We start from the raw sequence: 17,683 nt of genomic DNA, 5'->3' as shown, positions 1-17,683 counted from the left end.
TCAGTGTGATTGATCTTGTTTTAGAAACAACACTGCATAAGATATTTAGGTTTTTCAGAGAATGTATTTTTAACGTGTATTTTGTCTTACTGTACTGGAAGAGTTTTTATAGTCAAAACAAGTGAAAAAATCTACCAGTGCTGAAGAACTAATCCAAAGTATTTAGAATACGTTACTGACCTTGAGTAATCTAACGGAATACGTTACAAATTACATTTTACAGCACGTATTCTGTAATCTGTAGTGGGATACATTGAAAAAGTAACCCTCCCATCCCTGGCTATAACCATACATGTCCTCCCCTAATTATTTAAAGAAGTGGAGCATTAAAACTGAACTATGATTTGATTGGTTTATGATTTGTAGCAGGCTATAGAAAGACTAACTCAGCTCCTCCCCCTTAGACAACTTGAAATAATCTCAGGACTGCTGCTTCAATTCTGCTTATATACGACGTGGGGTGAAATAGCAGCACGTTATAGTCATGACCTCAGAATTTTGTTTAGACGACTCTTTTTGGGATCCTGAACTTTATAAATGCAACCGATGTGAGACTAAGTTTATGATTAAAATGGGTAAGTTTCTTCAAGCATCATTTCTACACTAGATGAATTCATCACCGTTTGTCTGTAATATTTAGGCTATTTACTGATTTGCTTATTTCACGACAGGGTACGAATTCAGTCCAAACTGCGGACTGAGCGACAGGGGAGACCAGCTCAAAGGACCGTACAGAAAATGCAGCGATGGATCGTTTAACAATGGATCTTTCATTAATTGTCAAAAATGCGAGTTTTGCGCACCGCCACTGTTGGCTGCTTCTGTTTGCAGCGCCAAATCGGATACCGTCTGCTGCAGAGAAGGGTGCGTATTTTATTTAGAATTAAACATTTATTTTCTTGATTCCATCTGTTTTGTTTTGTTCACATTTTTCTTTATGCACCAAGAGAAATTCCATGTATTTCTTTTCCAGTTAGTTCTAATATGCCAAAGTTCGAAAGTTGCAGCGTGTTTTCTCAGGTCAGATGATAAAACCTAAAATGAAGTAGGCGCCAGTAAGTATTAGGGATGGAGGAGCCCACATACTTCTGATTTAGCCAACACAGAGTACAATGTGTGCTTCACTTGTAAGCACTTATTGTTGTCTGCTTGTTTGCTTTATTGCCTTTTTTTCTTTCTTTCATTATTTGATGTTCCTTACTGAGGAATCCTCATCTTTGTTTGTAGGAAGCAGGTTTTACATGGACGCTGCATCGTTCCAACAGTGCATACCACAGTGATAACGGTAATAGAGCTTGCTATAAACATTTCAAGCATTTTCTGAGCTTTGAAATACCACTGAACTTTCAAGATTATGGATTCAGGAGAGCCCAACCAGTTTTCTCATGTATCTATATTAAACCAGAGAGCTAAAAATGTTGAAGTAACAATCCTGGTTCAATACAAGTTAAGCTCAGTTGGCAGCATTTGTGGCATAATGTTGATTTCCACAAAAAGCATTTGAGGTTAGTACAAGGCACTTACAATGGAAGTGAATGGGGCCAATTTTTGGAAGGTTTAAAGGCAGAAATGTGAAGCTTACAATTTTATAAAAGCACTTACAATAATTATTCTCTTACAACTAGGGATGGGCGATACCACTTATTTTCTTTTCGATCCGATACCAGTAATTTCAAGTCCAATATCATCAATACCGATATAAATTTCTATAATTTTTATTTTTATTTTTTTGCGATTACTTGGGATTAAAAAGGGTCATTTAAAATAATATTTGTAGTCATAATTCAAGTCATTATTTTTTTTAATTTTATTTAGCCTAAACAGAAAATTATTAGACTTCTATTTTGTTTAACCTTACAAAAATTAACCACTACAGTAACTATAGTTTAACCATGGTATTAAGTTAAACCATAGTTACCACACAAAAAACATGGTTACTACAATATTACTTTAGTAAAACCATGGTTAACTATTTGTTTAATTACTTATTAACAACAATTACACTCAATTATAAGAAATAAGAAATGTCACTTTTAGATATGTTGTTATTTTAGCGTGAATTTACTCAAGAAGCAGTGGTGTAGTAGTGTCTGAAGAGGTGGGCATACTGTAAATATATGAAAAATACATGCACCCGATCTCTAAAATTAACTTCATACTGTATGTAAAATGTGTAAGAATTAAAATTGGGACTGTTGTAATTATAGTCCCACATAAACTTACAAAATGTATATCAGGGTAAGTTTCTTGCTGGAGAGTACACTGCTAAGAGCCATGGTATGGTAACTTTATGTTAAATATATATCTAAATTAATAGGTGTCATTAATGTTCGTTTTATTAGGCTACTATGAAAATGTTTAATACTTTATTATTACTCTAACTAATAAACTAATTCATAATATGCAATAAACTGTTAAGCACTGTAGCTAATATGAGTGTAGTAATGTTCACGTTATCTTGTATTAACATATATAGCCTACATACAAATTAATGGTTATTTGTTTTATTTGTGTACTATTATGTGCTTTTCTGTGTATTTCACATATTTATAAAAGTAAAGTTGAGTTCTAACAGAGGCAATAGAAATAATTTATGTAATAACTTTACAAATCTTTAAAAATTGTGTTTTATATGTTCTTTTCTATTGGGTGGCACATGTCCCCCATTCTAACCCTGAAAAATACACTTAAAAATTAAACACCTACATTATTTTTCATATATTTTTTAAACACTTAAACATAATGCACCTTGTAAAGTCCTACTGAAATTTAGTTGACATGAGTTTTCTGCCTTTAAATATTTTTTTTTTATTTTTTTTTTAATAATAATATATTTAGAGTGAAACATTTTTGTCCTCCATCTTTTTTGTCAATACCAAAACAAACACAAAAAGTCTCTCTGGACTGAAGCAAAACATGGCTACACCCCGAACTATGTGACCAGGAAGACAAATTATGCAATTTCTTCTCCCTGGACCATGTGGTGAGCAGATGTATTTTAACATTTTGAAATAAGAGTGTTGTAAAGTCAGAAAACCTGGATTTCATTACCGAACTTGTTTAGTCTTATAAAACACAAAATGTGACATTTGAAAAAATTACATGAGTTTTTTGTGACTTTCCTCTGTTCAAATGAGTAATGTCTAGAATTTTACTGTGCTGACATTTTAATATAATGGCAAGATTACAGTTAATACCGAACAAGCTATATTTGTTTTGGTAGTGATGTTAAGTTGTTCTTTCAGATTTTATTTAAAAAAATATATACACTACCGTTCAAAAGTTTTGAAACACTTGCCTGAAATGTTTCTCATGATCTTAAAAATCTTTTGATCTGAAGGCGTATGCTTAAATGTTTGAAATAAGTTTTGTTGACAAAAATATATTTGTGCCAACATATTAATTTATTTCATTACAAAACGAAACTTTTATTTAAATTTTTTTTTTTTTTAAATGGATGTCTTGGACCGAATAATTAAGAAAAGCAGCCACTAAGTGCCCAGCATAGATAGGAACTCCTTCAATACTGTTTAAAAAGCATCCCAGGGTGATACCTCAAGAAGTTGGTTGAGAAAATGTCGAGTACGTTTCTGCAAATTCTAGGCAAAGGGTGACTACTTTGAAGATGCTAAAATATAACAGTTTTGATTTATTTTGAATTTTTTTAGTCACAACATAATTCCCATAGTTCCATTTCTATTATTCCATAGTTGTGATGACTTTACTATTATTTTAAAATGTGAAAAAAAAAAAAAAAAAAAAAAGAAAGACTGAGTAAGTGACCCTGAACTTTTGAACGGTACTGTACGTTATTTATACCAGACGTAGGCTGTGCATGTTAAGTCTAGGCATTCAGTGTGATTCATGCCATTAAGAGAAACAGTTTCACAATGAATAATCATACATTACGTGGCAGTCAAATAGTAATACCAACTGACATTTTAAAAACACATCCACGCACGAAAGCCAGAACTTGAAATGACACTTAAGACACAAGCCTAATTTTAAATGCAGCATGACTGTTTTGTGAAATTAACATCAAAAATCATAAATTTTTTTATATGAATCTACCAAGGAGGTTTATAATACCTGATCTAATAATATTTGCGATATAAATGTTGCTTGCAATACATTTTGTTTCGTCAGGGTACAATGGTTATGCTGCGTTCCATTCAAGTTGGATGAGGGATATTCCTATTTGATATCTCCGACAATAAATGCATTCCATTCCCCGATATTCGGAAGATGACGTTTAAAGAAACAAAACTGCAATGCTTCCGTTAGCTCAGCAGGGGTTTGACTCACATTAGAGATGTCTCCTAGCAACCCAACTGATAAACAGTGCTACAGCGCTAGCATTTGTGCTACAGGTTTACGATTATCAAAAGAGATTATAATGTTTTATACACCTGTTTCTGCAGGCGTTTGTTAAACAAGCTTTAATATCATGTAATGTGGAAACGAACACATTTATCGATATTACTTGATAAAGTGAATGTTTATCACTTACTATGTATATCTCTCTGAGTGTCGACATGTTTGTGTAACATCATGCCCCTGCATCTCGGCGAAATCAGAGTTGAGAATTTCTGCACGAGCCTACAAGTTGTAATTCTGTCTTCAAGATGCATTTCTTTGCACTTTTCCTAGTAGGAAGTTGTAAAATCTGAATGCTCCAGCAGCCTAATTTACACTTAGAAAACTCCTGATGTTGCTATAACAATGCAAAAAGCACTTACCAATTTACTTGAAGTGAAAATCAGTCCTACTTTCCTGTTTAATAAATTAATTAATCACAGGTCATGCAGAACATCTCGCGTTTTTAAATCCATAAGGATCTCTTTCTCAATGGCGATAGGGGCAGTGATGACGACCTTGCGCTCTTCGCTTTCAAATTACGTACATCACTTAAAGCGTGATTGCGTCACTCAAGGCCAGCTAGAAGGCCTCGACCGGGACATATCCAAAAGATCAGACCCACCTAGAACAAATAAATCAATCTGATTGGCTGACGAATCTGACAATCTGACTTTAATTGCCCATTCATTTGCACTGTTGAGGGATTCTGTGGAAATCCTGAAGGCCTGATGGGATGGAGCTCAAACTCACGTGCTGCATCGGGCATGCGATTTGTGAAACAGTTGTCACACTTTGCTTGTAAGCATCAAGGAATAAATTCGGACTGAATAAACTTTTTGTTTTTCTCTATTTGTTTGTAGATTAAGAGTGGAAAGCGATTAAAAATACATAGGCAAAAAGGTGATTGAGAATGAAAGGATTCAAAATATTTTTTTTATTTGGCATGTTAGGCCAGCAGAGAAGGCTTTGCTGGCTCTGAGAATTCGCCACTGATTTATACATATAATACATACTCACCGAGCTCTTTATTAGGAAGGCCTGTACAGATACTTATTCATGTGATTATCTAATCAGCCAATCATGTGGCAGCAGTACAATGCCTAAAATCATGCAGATACGGGTCAGGCGCTTCAGTTAATTTTCACATCAACCATCAAAATGGGGAAAAAAATTGATTTCAGTCATTTTGACCATGGCATGATTGTTGGTGCCAGATGGGTTGGTTTGAGTATTTCTGTAACTGCTGATCTCCTGGGACGACGCACAACAGTCTCCAGAGTTTACTCAGAATTGTGCCAAAAAACAAAAACAAAAAAAAAAACATCCAATGAGTGGTAGTTCTGTGGACAGAAATGCCTTGTTGATGAGAGAGGTCAACAGAGAATGGCCAGAATTGTTCAAGCGTACAGAAAGGCTATGGTAACTCAGATAACTCCTCTGTACAATTGTAGTGAGCAGAATAGCATCTCAGAATGCACAACACGTAGAACCTTGAGGTGAATGGGCTAAAACAGCAGAAGAACTAGTCGACATTTAATTAAGACCATAATGTTCCTAATAAATTGCTCAGTGAGTGTAAATCTATGTATGCTTTTACTGATAAGTAATATATTAATAAATAACGACAACTTTTATTGATATAAATGTGATTGCTGGTGTGATACCCATTTGCCATGCCAATGATAATACAAAGTAATTAAATAATGAACAGTAACAAGAAGAAACATTTGAAAACCAGATTGAGAATCATATTTATATCAATAAAAGATGTCTGCGCAACTTTACTCTTACAATAAAAGAATGTGTATGTATTCATATTTAAGAGGAGAGATACACAGAGGAACGACGCTGTAATGAAAGTTGTAATGTTGTAAATAACTCGACACTGAAAAGGTTAGTAAGCAATTTTATCACACTAAAATTATGTTAACACACATGTATTTTTTACATCTTGTGGGTCGTCTCTATACTTCTGAAACAGTATTTTATCATTGACTAATTGGCCACATTCACTTCCATTGTAAGTGCCTCACTGTAACCCAGATTTTTCCTTTTTAAAAGAAAAGGAGGGATGAGTCAAAATACATTTTTGTGGTAATCAACATTATGCCACAAATGCTGTCGATTGAGCTTAACTTGTATTGAACCCAGAATATACCTTTAATGTTTACTTAATCTTTCCAAATAAAGAACTAAACATTCAAAATAAAGAGGACATAAAAATGGATTTTAGGTGCATAGTTAAAGCTTAAATAAATACATGCCGTTAATGGTGTTAAATTATGTTTTCTTAGACTAGTATTGGACCTTTTACGACAACTGCCTCTGTGACTGATCCAACCACCTCTATTGTCAGTCCAGCTTTCTCTGTTGCCCATCATCCAAATATTAGAGGTGTAACAGGTATTGTTTTTCATATCAGTATTATCATTGGTCTAGTTAGTTTTACAAGTTTTATAGCTTTTAGATGTTGTATAGGCCTATAATAATCTACAAGTAAGATATCTTTATAATAAGATATATTTTGTTTGTGTACTTCTCTGCAGGGATCTCCATATGTGCAGGGATTTTATCCATCCTCACTCTAGTATGTCTGCTACTGTTTATTAAGAGGTGGAGGACAAGACGTTTCAACGAAGGTCAGTCACTGTAAAAAAACATTCTCCGGAGGCATTGAAACAGGAAATTGAGTACTGAGTCCTATAAATATTAAACATTTGATTAATGTGTGGGAGACAGAAGTGTAGAAAGGACTTTTAGGGGTTCTTCTGAGTGCAACACTAGTGTAACACTAGTGTAAAAGGGTGCCTTTAGGCCAGTTCTCTGAGGTACTTACAAAATGGAACATACTGTAAAATCTTGCTAATACTCTAAAGACTGTGAATGGCTTCTACTGTAACCACATAATAAAGTAAAGGCTTTGAGAATTTGCAAATGTTCCTTCAGTGCAATAGGATATATTTTTTTGAGGATCTTCTTTTGCACGGCAAACGATGTGTCAAGTATCTTTTTATTTTTACAGTGACGTATGCTTTATGCTAAAGAAACATATATTGTAAATTATACAAATCAAGATATAATTAGCATTTTTTATTTAAGTTTTTAATCCTTCAATCATGCATGCATTACATGCTTGTAATTGTTGCATCACAAGGTCTTGTCTGTTGCTGTAAAGCAGTACTGTATGTATCCCACAACAGATGTTTCCCTTGTCTTCAACAGAAATTAAGAAGTGCTGTAATGGTGCAATTCGTGAATACCTGCCCAAAAAGAGCATTACTCAATCCTCGATGACATACAATGTAATCAATGAGAACAGTAATAATGATGACATGACTACATCTTCGTATAATATAATAGGTGAGTAAAAAAAGAAAAAAAAAGAAAAAAAGAGAGAGAATTTTCCTGGCATGATTTTTCATAAGGGTGAAAACTTTTGAGAAATGTCCAGGTCACGTCACCAAGCAAAAGTAAAAAAGTCTATTGAAAAATCTACTATTCATACCCAGTTCTCTTTGATGTAATGTATTATCTTCCTGATTACTGTAAGTCTTTATTACAGTAAAAATATTGTTTTGCACTGATTTTGTAAAAATTAAAATCAATTTAATTTTAAAGGCAGTACAACAAATGCTACCTGCTACCATGTATAAATCCTTTAAAATAGATTTTTTTCATGTTACAGTAATGAGAAAGAGAATGTATTTCACATTAATCAGAACTGTACTAAATTGTCCTGAAAATAATGTCACAATGCACAAAATCTTAAGGCTTATAAGTTTATCTAACAGACTTTATTTTATTTATTATATACATACAGCTCTGGAATAAATTAAGAGACTACTGCAAAATTGTACTGGATTTATTGTGTTTGAGTAAAATTAACATTTTTGTTTTATACTATAAATTACTGACAACATTTCTTCCAAATTCCAAATAAAAATATTGTCATTTAGAGCATTTATTTGCAGAAATTGACAACAGGTCAGAATAACAAAAAAGATGCTGTGTTTTCAGACCTCGAATTATGCAAAGAAAACAAGTCCATATTCATTTTTAAACAACACAATACTAATGTTTTAACTTAGGAAGAGTTCAGAAATCAATATTTGGTGGAATAACCCTGATTTTCAGTCACAGCTTTCATGCATCTTGGCATGCTCTCTACCAGTCTTTCACATTGCTGTTGGGTGACTTTATGCCACTCCTAGAGCAAAAATTCAAGCAGCTTGGCTTTGTTTGTTGGCTTGTGGCCAACCATCTTCCTCTTGATCACATTCCAGAGGTTTTCAATGGGGTTCAGGTCTGGAAATTGGATTGGCCATGACAGGGTCTTGATCCGGTGGTCCTCCATCCACACCTTGATTGACCTGGCTGTGTGGCATGGAGCATTGCTGGAAAAACCAATCATCAGAGTTGGGGAACATTGTCAGAACAGAAGGAAGCAAGTTTTTTTCCAGGATATCCTTGTACATGGCTTGATTCATGCGTCCTTCACAAAGTCGAATCTGCCCGTTTCCAGCCTGGCTGAAGCACCCCCAGATCATCACCGATCCTCCACCTGTTCGTCTAATGGTTAGACGGAGACCTGGAGAGGCCTACAAGCCACAGTGTCTCGCACCCACTGTGAAATTTGGTTGAGGATTGGTGATGATCTGGGGGTGCTTCAGCAATGCTGGAATTGGCAGATTTAAATTTTTTCATTATTGGCATTTTAATCAGTCTGCTTGTCCAGTTGGACAAGTAAAATTCTCTTTCACTTGCCCTTCAAAAATCCACTTGTCCCGGACAAGCATTAATGTCGAGCCCTGATTAAATATTGTATTCAACATTCTCTGATAACAATGTTTTCTTCTGCAGTATAGCTCCTAAAGTACGTTTAGGTACGTTGTTTTAAAGGATTTTTAGATATTATTTTGGAAAACAAGCCAAAAAAGACTAATCATAAATGTATTTTTTTCCAGTGTATAGTGGATTACACTCTCTCACCTTTATATTCACTTCGATCCATCTTTAACTCACAAAAAACACATTTTGTCTTCTTAATAGAGCTGCGTATCGCCGATTTTCTTCATGATAAGATACACACAGTGAACATGACACATATATTGTGATTCACTATGTCGCGAGCCATCACGTTATAATCTAGCTGCAGCAAACGCGTGCGAGTGATGAGTGTCCAGAGTGTACATCAGCCGGGAGAAGATTCAATCTCTTCCCCGGTCACTTCACGCAACTCATTGACGCGGCGCTGACTGCACAGAGAAATGCCAGTTTCTGAGTTTATTTTCATAACCCGCTTCCTTATTATTTGAACTTTAAATAAAAGATTCTTTAAAGATATAATGCCGGGGTGTTTCATTGCAAAACGGAATGTGGCACAATAATCTTTTTATCTCGATTATCCTGTTTCCGTAATCATTGGAAGCTAAAATTGTAATTGAAAATAAAATTTGATTTATCGCCCAGCCCTAACCTGAACCCCATTGAAAACCTCTGGAATGTGATCGAGGAAGTGGCCACAAGCCATCAAATCAAAGCCGAGCTGCTTGAATTTTTGAGCCAGGAGTGGCATAAAGTCACCCAACAGCAATGTGAAAGACTGGTAGAGAGCATGCCAAGACGCATGAAAGCTGTGATTGGAAATCAGGGTTATTCCACCAAATATTGATTTCTGAACTCTTCCTATGTTAAAACATTAGTATTGTGTTGTTTAAAAATGAATATGAACTTGTTTTCTTTGCATTATTCGAGGTCTGAAAACACAGCATCTTTTTTATTATTTTGACCAGTTGTCATTTTCTGCAAAAAAATGCTCTGGATGACAATTTTGTTTATCTGGAATTTGGGAGAAATGTTGTCAGTACTTTATAGAAAAATAATAATAATAAAAAAGTTCATTTTACTAAAACACATACCTATAAATAGTAAATCCAGAGAAACAGAGGTTTGCAGTGGTCTCTTAATTTTTTCCAGAGCTCTATGCATACATACACCGATCAGCTACAACATTAAAACTACCTGCCTAATATTGTGTAGGTCCCCCTCGTGCTGCCAAAAAAGCGCCAACCCGTATCTTAAAATAGCATTCTGAGATGCTATTCTTCTCACTACAATTGTACAGAGTGGTTATCTGAGTTACTGTAGACTTCGTCAGTTTGAACCTGTCTGGCCATTCTCTGTTGACCTCTCTCATCAACAAGGCGTTTCCATCCGCAGAACTGCCATCACTGGATGTTTTTTTGTTTTTGGCACCATTCTGAGCAAATTCTAGAGACTGTTGTGCGTGAAAATCCCAGGAGATCAGCAGTTACAGAAATACTCAAACCAGCCCATCTGGCACCAACAATCATCCATGCGATTATCTAATCAGCCAATCGTGTGGCAGCAGTGCAGTGCATAAAATCATGCAGATACAGGTCAGGAGCTTCAGTTAATGTTCACATCAACCATCAGAATAAAAATGTGATCTCAGTGATTTGGACCATGGCATTATTGTTGGTGTCAGATGGGCTGGTTTGAGTATTTCTGTAACTGCTGATCTCCTTGGATTTTCACACACAACAGTCTCTAGAATTTACTCCGAATGGTGCCAAAAACAAAAAACATCCAGTGAGCGGCAGTTCTGTGTTTGGAAATGCCTTGTTAATGAGAGAGATCAACAGAGAATGGCCAGACTGATTTGAACTGACAAAGTCTACGGTAACTCAGATAACCACTCTGTACAATTGTGGCGAGAAGAATAGCATGCGGGTTGGTGCTGTTTTGGCGGCACAATATTAGGCAGGTGGTTTTAATGTTGTGGCTGATCGGTGTGTGTATGTGTATATAATATATGTATATATATATATATATATATATATATATATATATATATATATATATATATATATATATATAGAATAGAATAATAGTAGAGAGAATCATTTCAGCTTTTATTTCTTTCGTCGCATTCTCAGTGGGTCAGAAGTTTGTATACCTTTTGTTAGTATTTGGAAGCATTGCCTTTAAATTGTTTAACTTGAGTCAAACATTTTGGGTAGCCTTCCACAAGCTTCTCACAATAAGTTGCTGGAATTTTGGCCCATTTTTTCCAGACAGAACTGGTGTAACTGAGCCAGGTTTGAAGGCCTCCTTGCTCGCACATGCTTTTTCAGTTCTGCCCACAAATTTTCTATCGGATTGAGGTCAGGGCTTTGTGATGGCCACTCCAATACCTTGACTTTGTTGTCCTTGAGCCATTTTTGCCAAGGTATGCTTGGGGTCATTGTCCATTTGGAAGACCCATTTGCAACCAAGCTTTAACTTCCTGGCTGGTTTCTTGAGATGTTGCTTCAATATATTCACATAATTTTCCTTCGTCATAATGCCATCTATTTTGTGAAGTGCACCAGACCCTCCTGCAGCAAAGCACCCCCACAACATGTTGCTGCCACCCCCATGCTTCATGGTTGGGATGTTGTTCTTCGGCTTGCAAACCTCACCCTTTTTCCTCCAAATATAACAATGGATATTATGGGCAAACAGTTACATTTTTGTTTCATTAGACCAGAGGACATTTCTCCAAAAAGTAAGATCTTTGGCCCCATGTGCACTTGCAAACTGTAGTCTGGCTTTTTTATGGCTGTTTTGGAGCAGTGGCTTCTTCCTTGCTGAGCAGCCTTTCAGGTTATGTTGATATAGGACTTGTTTTAGTGTGGATATAGATACTTGTCTACCTGTTTCCTGCAGCATCTTCACAAGGTCCTTTGCTGTTGTTCTGGGATTGATTTGCACTTTATGCACCAAACTACGTTCATCTCTAGGAGACAGAATGCATCTTCTTCCTGAGCGGTATGATGGCTGCGTGGTCCCATGGTGTTTATACTTGCGTACTATTGTTTGTACAGATGAACGTGGTACCTTCAGGCATTTGGAAATTGCTCCCAAGGGTGAACCAGACTTGGTCTTAGCTGATTTCTTTTGATTTTCCCATGATGTCAAGCAAAGAAGCACTAAGTTTGAAGGTAGGCCTTAAAATACATCCACAGGTACACCTCCAATTCAGTACAGTTCCTAACAGAAGCTAATTGGCTAATTGTCTAAAGGCTTGACATCATTTTCTGGAATTTTCCCAAGCTGCTTAAAGACACAGTTAGTGTATGTAAACTTATGACCCACTGGAATTGTGATATAGACAATCAAAAGTGAAACAATCTGTCTGTAAACAATTGTTGGAAAAATTACTTGTGTCATGCACAAAGTAGATGTCCTAAACGGCTTGCCAAAACTATAGTTTGCTAATATTAAATCTGTAGAGTGGAAATGAGTTTTAATGACTTCAACCTAAGTGTATGTAAACTTCTGACTTCAACTGTATATATATATATATAGAGAGAGAGAGAGAGAGAGAGAGAGACACATTATTTTATTTTTGGGAATTTCATTCCCATTCATCTAGCTCCTGAGGTCCAGGATGCCCCTCTGAAAACCGTGCTGAACAACCTGGATGTTCTCGAGGAGCTTGTGTTGGTGTTGGACCCAGACATCTCTGGCGCTAAGAACACGCGTCACCTTGCTGCCCAGTGCTCCTTTTCCTTTGCCTGGATCAACTATGCTTATTCCATGAAGGACCACAAAAGCCCCTTCATTGCTGTTTTAGAGGGTGTTGTCACCAAGAACCCAGACTGGACTGTTGGTCACCTTGCTGGGCTGTTAAACAGCATTGATCGCAATGACGCATTGGAGATTTTAGCAAAGCTCCCTGCAGAAGTGGAAAAATGATTAAGTCTGTACAATTAAGAAAAGATACTCCTCTATAGCATATTTCATAGTTAACTTAAGTATTCCTTGACAGTTGATAAAGCACAGGATGATAAATTAATGCAGTGAACCTATAAAGATATTTTGATTAGATAAAAAAACTAGGTATTTCAGTCTGTAACATTGTGTAATGGCTAACAGATGTGTGGCTGGAGTCAATGCATTAAAAACAAAGAGTACCGGTAATTCATTCTTTCATCAAACAAAGCCATTTTACTTTCTTGAATAAGTATTTTTGTTACATTTTACTTTTAGTTATCATAATTTTCAAAACAGTTCTGTCTAGACTAAAACTTTGCATAACACCAGGGGCGTGTCCATGATTTTTTGCCCGGGTTGGCAAGTCAAGTAAGGGGTGGCATCCAGTAATTTAGTCTGACTGAGGGGGGTATTGTCAGTTTCGTTTGATGGGGTGGGTGACCCGTAGGGCAGCTGTCACCCTTCTGGCCCCACCCCCGCATAACACTACATATTAATGTTAAGCTTTTATTTTCTTGTATCTTGTAATCCTTACCAAAGTCTCGCTACGTAGACCTGTTTTTACAATTTTTTAATTTTTTTATATTAAAAGACATACCAAATATGATTGTTTTTATTCTGTTAAATTACTAATACAGTGTACAACAAATTATTTTCATAAATATTTTATATGATTTATAATAATATTTTACTAAAAAGTTTGACTTTTAATTCTGGACACATCTTACAGATTCCAGAACATTGTCCTAAATATTATAATATCATGGAAAAATTCTAAGTTCTGAAAATATAAACTTCATTGCTTGCAAAAGATTTGGCCACATAAACAAATGAATCTATGAATTTAATATTACTGGCATTACAAACTGTATGCAATCATCTGAACAACTTGTGCTTTTGTATGTTCCGCCCAAAGATCACAATAAATCTTAACCTTTGTTCAAACATTGTACATCTTTATTAAGCAAAAAACATTATAAATAAAAAAAGTGCATAGAAAAATTAAACAGGTTTAGAAATATGTATACAACTATTTACAAACATAGGGTTTATTTGTACAAGGTAGCAAAGACACATTTTTTCAGTTTTTAAGTCTTTTTCCAACACATTTTTAAAATAACCTACACAGGAACAGACAAATCTTTCCCAATAAGCTCTGGGAGGCGCATCGTCACAGGAGGTCCTGACTAGTGCTTTCCATCCTTCATTGCACACAAGCCAACTCTGCATGACAGTAAAGATCAAACAATTTTTTATTCTCACCTAGTTTTGCATTAGTATTTCTCGACGTTGCCTGAACAGCTTGAGGTAGAATCCTTGCAAGTCTGGGGAGGTTTGATTACAATTTCAGGTTCTTGATTGCGATCGTTCCCGTAAAAGGAATAAAGCAGATGATGTCAATGTGATTTTGGGGGAAAAAATGCACAGGGTGTGAGCTCCAGTAACTGCTCTTTCTAAGCCAAATAAAACCAACAAATAAGACCATGACATAAAAAAATAAAAAAAATACAGCTGGCTCAAAACATCACCTCTTAAAAAGGCCACGTTGCAAGAACTCATCCTCAAACAATGTTCAAAAAAAGAAAATGGAAAAAAAGGTTAAAAACAATGAAAAACCCTGAAGAAAATTCCGATAAGACCTTGGTCACATACAAAGCACAGATCTATGGGTATCTAATACCCATAAAGACAAATGGGAATAAATACAACACTCCTACAGCAATCTTTTATACTCTGAAAAATGAACAATGGCATCAGCTTGTTGATTGTTCTGCATGGAGAAGTGAACCAACTCAAAAGGTGCTGAGTGCCAGGTTACCATCTGTTGTTTCAATAACTCTTCTATAAATATATTAAGATATATTTCTGCTGCACAGTATAATGCAGTAATGAGATTTTGTAAGTCACCAGTACAAAGCCCTATATCTTATAGGACACATTTAAACAGTTTCTAAATCCCAAGATAGTGCTCCAATTGTATGTACAATTATGGCAAAGAAATGATTTTATTGCATGATGTCATCACACCTTTAGAAGCTGTGACGCAAAGAGTATGCGTTTAGCCGTCACAATTAGCTTAAGTAGTGTGCTCTACTTTGACAAAAAAATACAAATATTTATATACTCTCCAGGCATGATTTCGATTTGACACAAGGCTCTTGTTTGCGAAAGAGGAACTCATCAGACATACGAATCACAAACATGCTTAAACGTCACCGTCTGAATATTCAGTATGGGCCTTGCTTGTATAAAGACACCATAGACATGTATGGGCACAATGTTATTGTTAGAAAGCATATTTGCTATTTTAGTACCAGACGAAGCAAATACAGCATGTACTTTTTTGGTCCTCTAACAAGTCAGAGGAACTAAGTTGTTTCCCTTTCAGGACTCATGTTAGGGCATAGCACCATGGAGACCTTCAAGTGGACTAGAAGTAAAAAATAAAATAAAATAAAAAACCTATACAGTATTACGCCACACAACGAGCGCAAAAAATGAAGAACAAGCTTTTGCGAAAAGAATGAAGTAACAGGTTTACACCGGCCTGTAAAAATGCTATGAAAAATTAAAAATAAATAATAAAAAAAAAAAAATGCTACAAAGTAGGGTTTTTCAAGCAAAGATGCTTCAAAGACAAACCAGTGAAATGCAGTGAACATGTCCATTACTACCATGCACAAGGAATGGATTGATGGGTTATACTGAGGGGTTATACAGTGTTGTCCTGAGCAGTGTTAAGTCTTTCTCAGCTAAAAACAAGACTGTGTGATCAAGAATTAAAACTATAGACAAACAGATCTCAATTATACATTTACATCATTTCATTAGCATCTTGACTGCCACTTAGCTTCTGCATACTATGTGGTCCACACTATAAAATGTTTCTCAAGCACATGAACTTGAGAATCCAGCACTTTAACGTGGGCTAGAGGAAAAATGGGAGGGGGATATTCATTGTTTTAGGTTTAAAGGTTTATTAGGTGATTGGTTGCTGGAACAGCCCTCCTGAAAACTTTCTCTCAGCTTTTAAAAAGACCCACTGAAAATGTAAAAAGCTGCCACGAGTCACAATTTTGCCACAAATTACACTACAACTCTGTCAACCAACGTCTAACAACATTCTTGCAATATTTGTGCCATTCTTGCTTGTACTTTGCTGCTCATGAACTGCTAAAAAGAGAGAGAGAAAAACATGCCATGACTATGTAAGTCTGAGACTCAAAACAGCTAATTTTTTTCCCCAATATGACATTTAAGTAACCACAAAGGATGCAGCGTAGTGTAAAATCTTCTTGAGGGGCCCTGGTTAATTTTTCACCCTTTATCTTCTCCCATGCCTCATTTGCTCTTGGATTAATGGCTCTATTGGACTAAACATCTAGTGATTGGCTGGAAAATAATGAAAACATGAAGCACACGAATGCCTCCACAATGGCTGTTCGATGGTTTGTTTCTGCTGAGAAAAGCTAGCCCTCCATTTCTCTGTTGCCTCCCCACAAAACTCTAGATTTTTGAGCTGCATGTCTTGCAAGTTGGTGTCTTCCTTTCCATTTCTCCTGAAATCTCGTTATATGTGCCGTCAGACCTGTTGATGGACCTCCAAACTGAAGTGGTGACTCCATTAAACCTTGCTCTTTTCCGAGAAACCTTCTGCCTGGACCCCCTTTACCCGTCAAGCCTCTTTCCAATGTTTTTACCCGTCTTCTCCGTTGTTGTGAAGTTGCACTGCAACTTTTCCTTAGTTTAAGAAGCGTCTGCAACGCTTGGCTCCACAGTTGCAGCTGAGCTTGTTGCTGGCGTCTTCTATTGGGAACTTGTAGTCATACGTTAGCTCCTCTCCACGGTATATCTTCCGTAAGGCAAAAATGACTATGTGTTTCTGACCCTCCACGTTGATGACTCGAGAGTAGCAGTTGGGTTCACAGGAGTGGTTGATGAAGCGTGCTGCGTTACCATGCATGGTGGCATCTACCACGTCAAAGTCGTCAATGCGGAACATGTAACATCCAATGCCCTAAAAGAACAGCATAAGAAGAGGTGGTAAGTGCAAACAGCAGCAATATTCAGACTCGGACACAAATAATCAAAAATTCTGGTTTGGGGTGAATCCACTGATATATATAGAGCTCTGAAAAAAAAAAAAAAAAAAAAAGACCACTGAAAAATGATCAGTTTCTCTGGATTTACTATTTATAGGTTTGTGTTAGAGTAGAGTAAAGCTAACATTTTAGTTTTATTCTATAAACTACTGACAACATTTCTCCCAAATTCCAAATAAAAATATTGTCATTTAGAGCATTTATTTGCAGAAAATGTCAACTGGTCAAAATAACAAAAAAGATGCAGTGTTTTCAGACCTCAAATAATGCAAAGAAAACAAGATCATATTCATTTTTAAACAACACAATACTAATGTTTAACTTAGGAAGAGTTCAGAAATCAATATTTGGTGGAATATTCCTGATTTTCAATCACAGCTTTAATGCGTCTTGGCATGCTCTCTACCAGTCTTTCATATTGCTGTTGGGTGACTTTATGC

At 36.0% G+C, this 17,683-nt stretch overlaps 2 protein-coding genes across 2 annotated transcripts in view; one reads left to right on the top strand and one right to left on the bottom strand.

Moving 5' to 3' along the window:
- Positions 1–414: 414 nt before the first annotated feature.
- Positions 415–14,085, top strand: LOC127429859 (IGF-like family receptor 1). The gene is made up of 7 exons (XM_051679161.1): positions 415–575; positions 672–864; positions 1,228–1,285; positions 6,654–6,762; positions 6,906–6,998; positions 7,582–7,719; positions 12,800–14,085. Exons 1-7 carry the CDS (start codon positions 485–487, stop codon positions 13,120–13,122), a joined length of 1,005 nt encoding a protein of 334 aa, XP_051535121.1. The 5' UTR covers positions 415–484; the 3' UTR covers positions 13,123–14,085.
- LOC127429839 (histone-lysine N-methyltransferase 2B-like) overlaps positions 14,075–17,683 on the bottom strand; it is a 54,724-nt gene continuing 51,115 nt past the window's right edge. Inside the window, exon 37 of the mRNA XM_051679114.1 lies at positions 14,075–17,158. Within this exon, the coding sequence (XP_051535074.1) occupies positions 16,883–17,158 (276 nt within the window). The 3' untranslated portion in view covers positions 14,075–16,882. The remainder of the gene's footprint in view (positions 17,159–17,683) is intronic.

Source organism: Myxocyprinus asiaticus, chromosome 39 (assembly GCF_019703515.2).
Source record: "Myxocyprinus asiaticus isolate MX2 ecotype Aquarium Trade chromosome 39, UBuf_Myxa_2, whole genome shotgun sequence".
In the NCBI taxonomy this organism is placed as follows: Eukaryota; Metazoa; Chordata; class Actinopteri; order Cypriniformes; family Catostomidae; genus Myxocyprinus; species Myxocyprinus asiaticus.
Note: the sequence above shows the minus strand (reverse complement) of the source record. Positions and strands in the feature narration are given on the sequence as shown.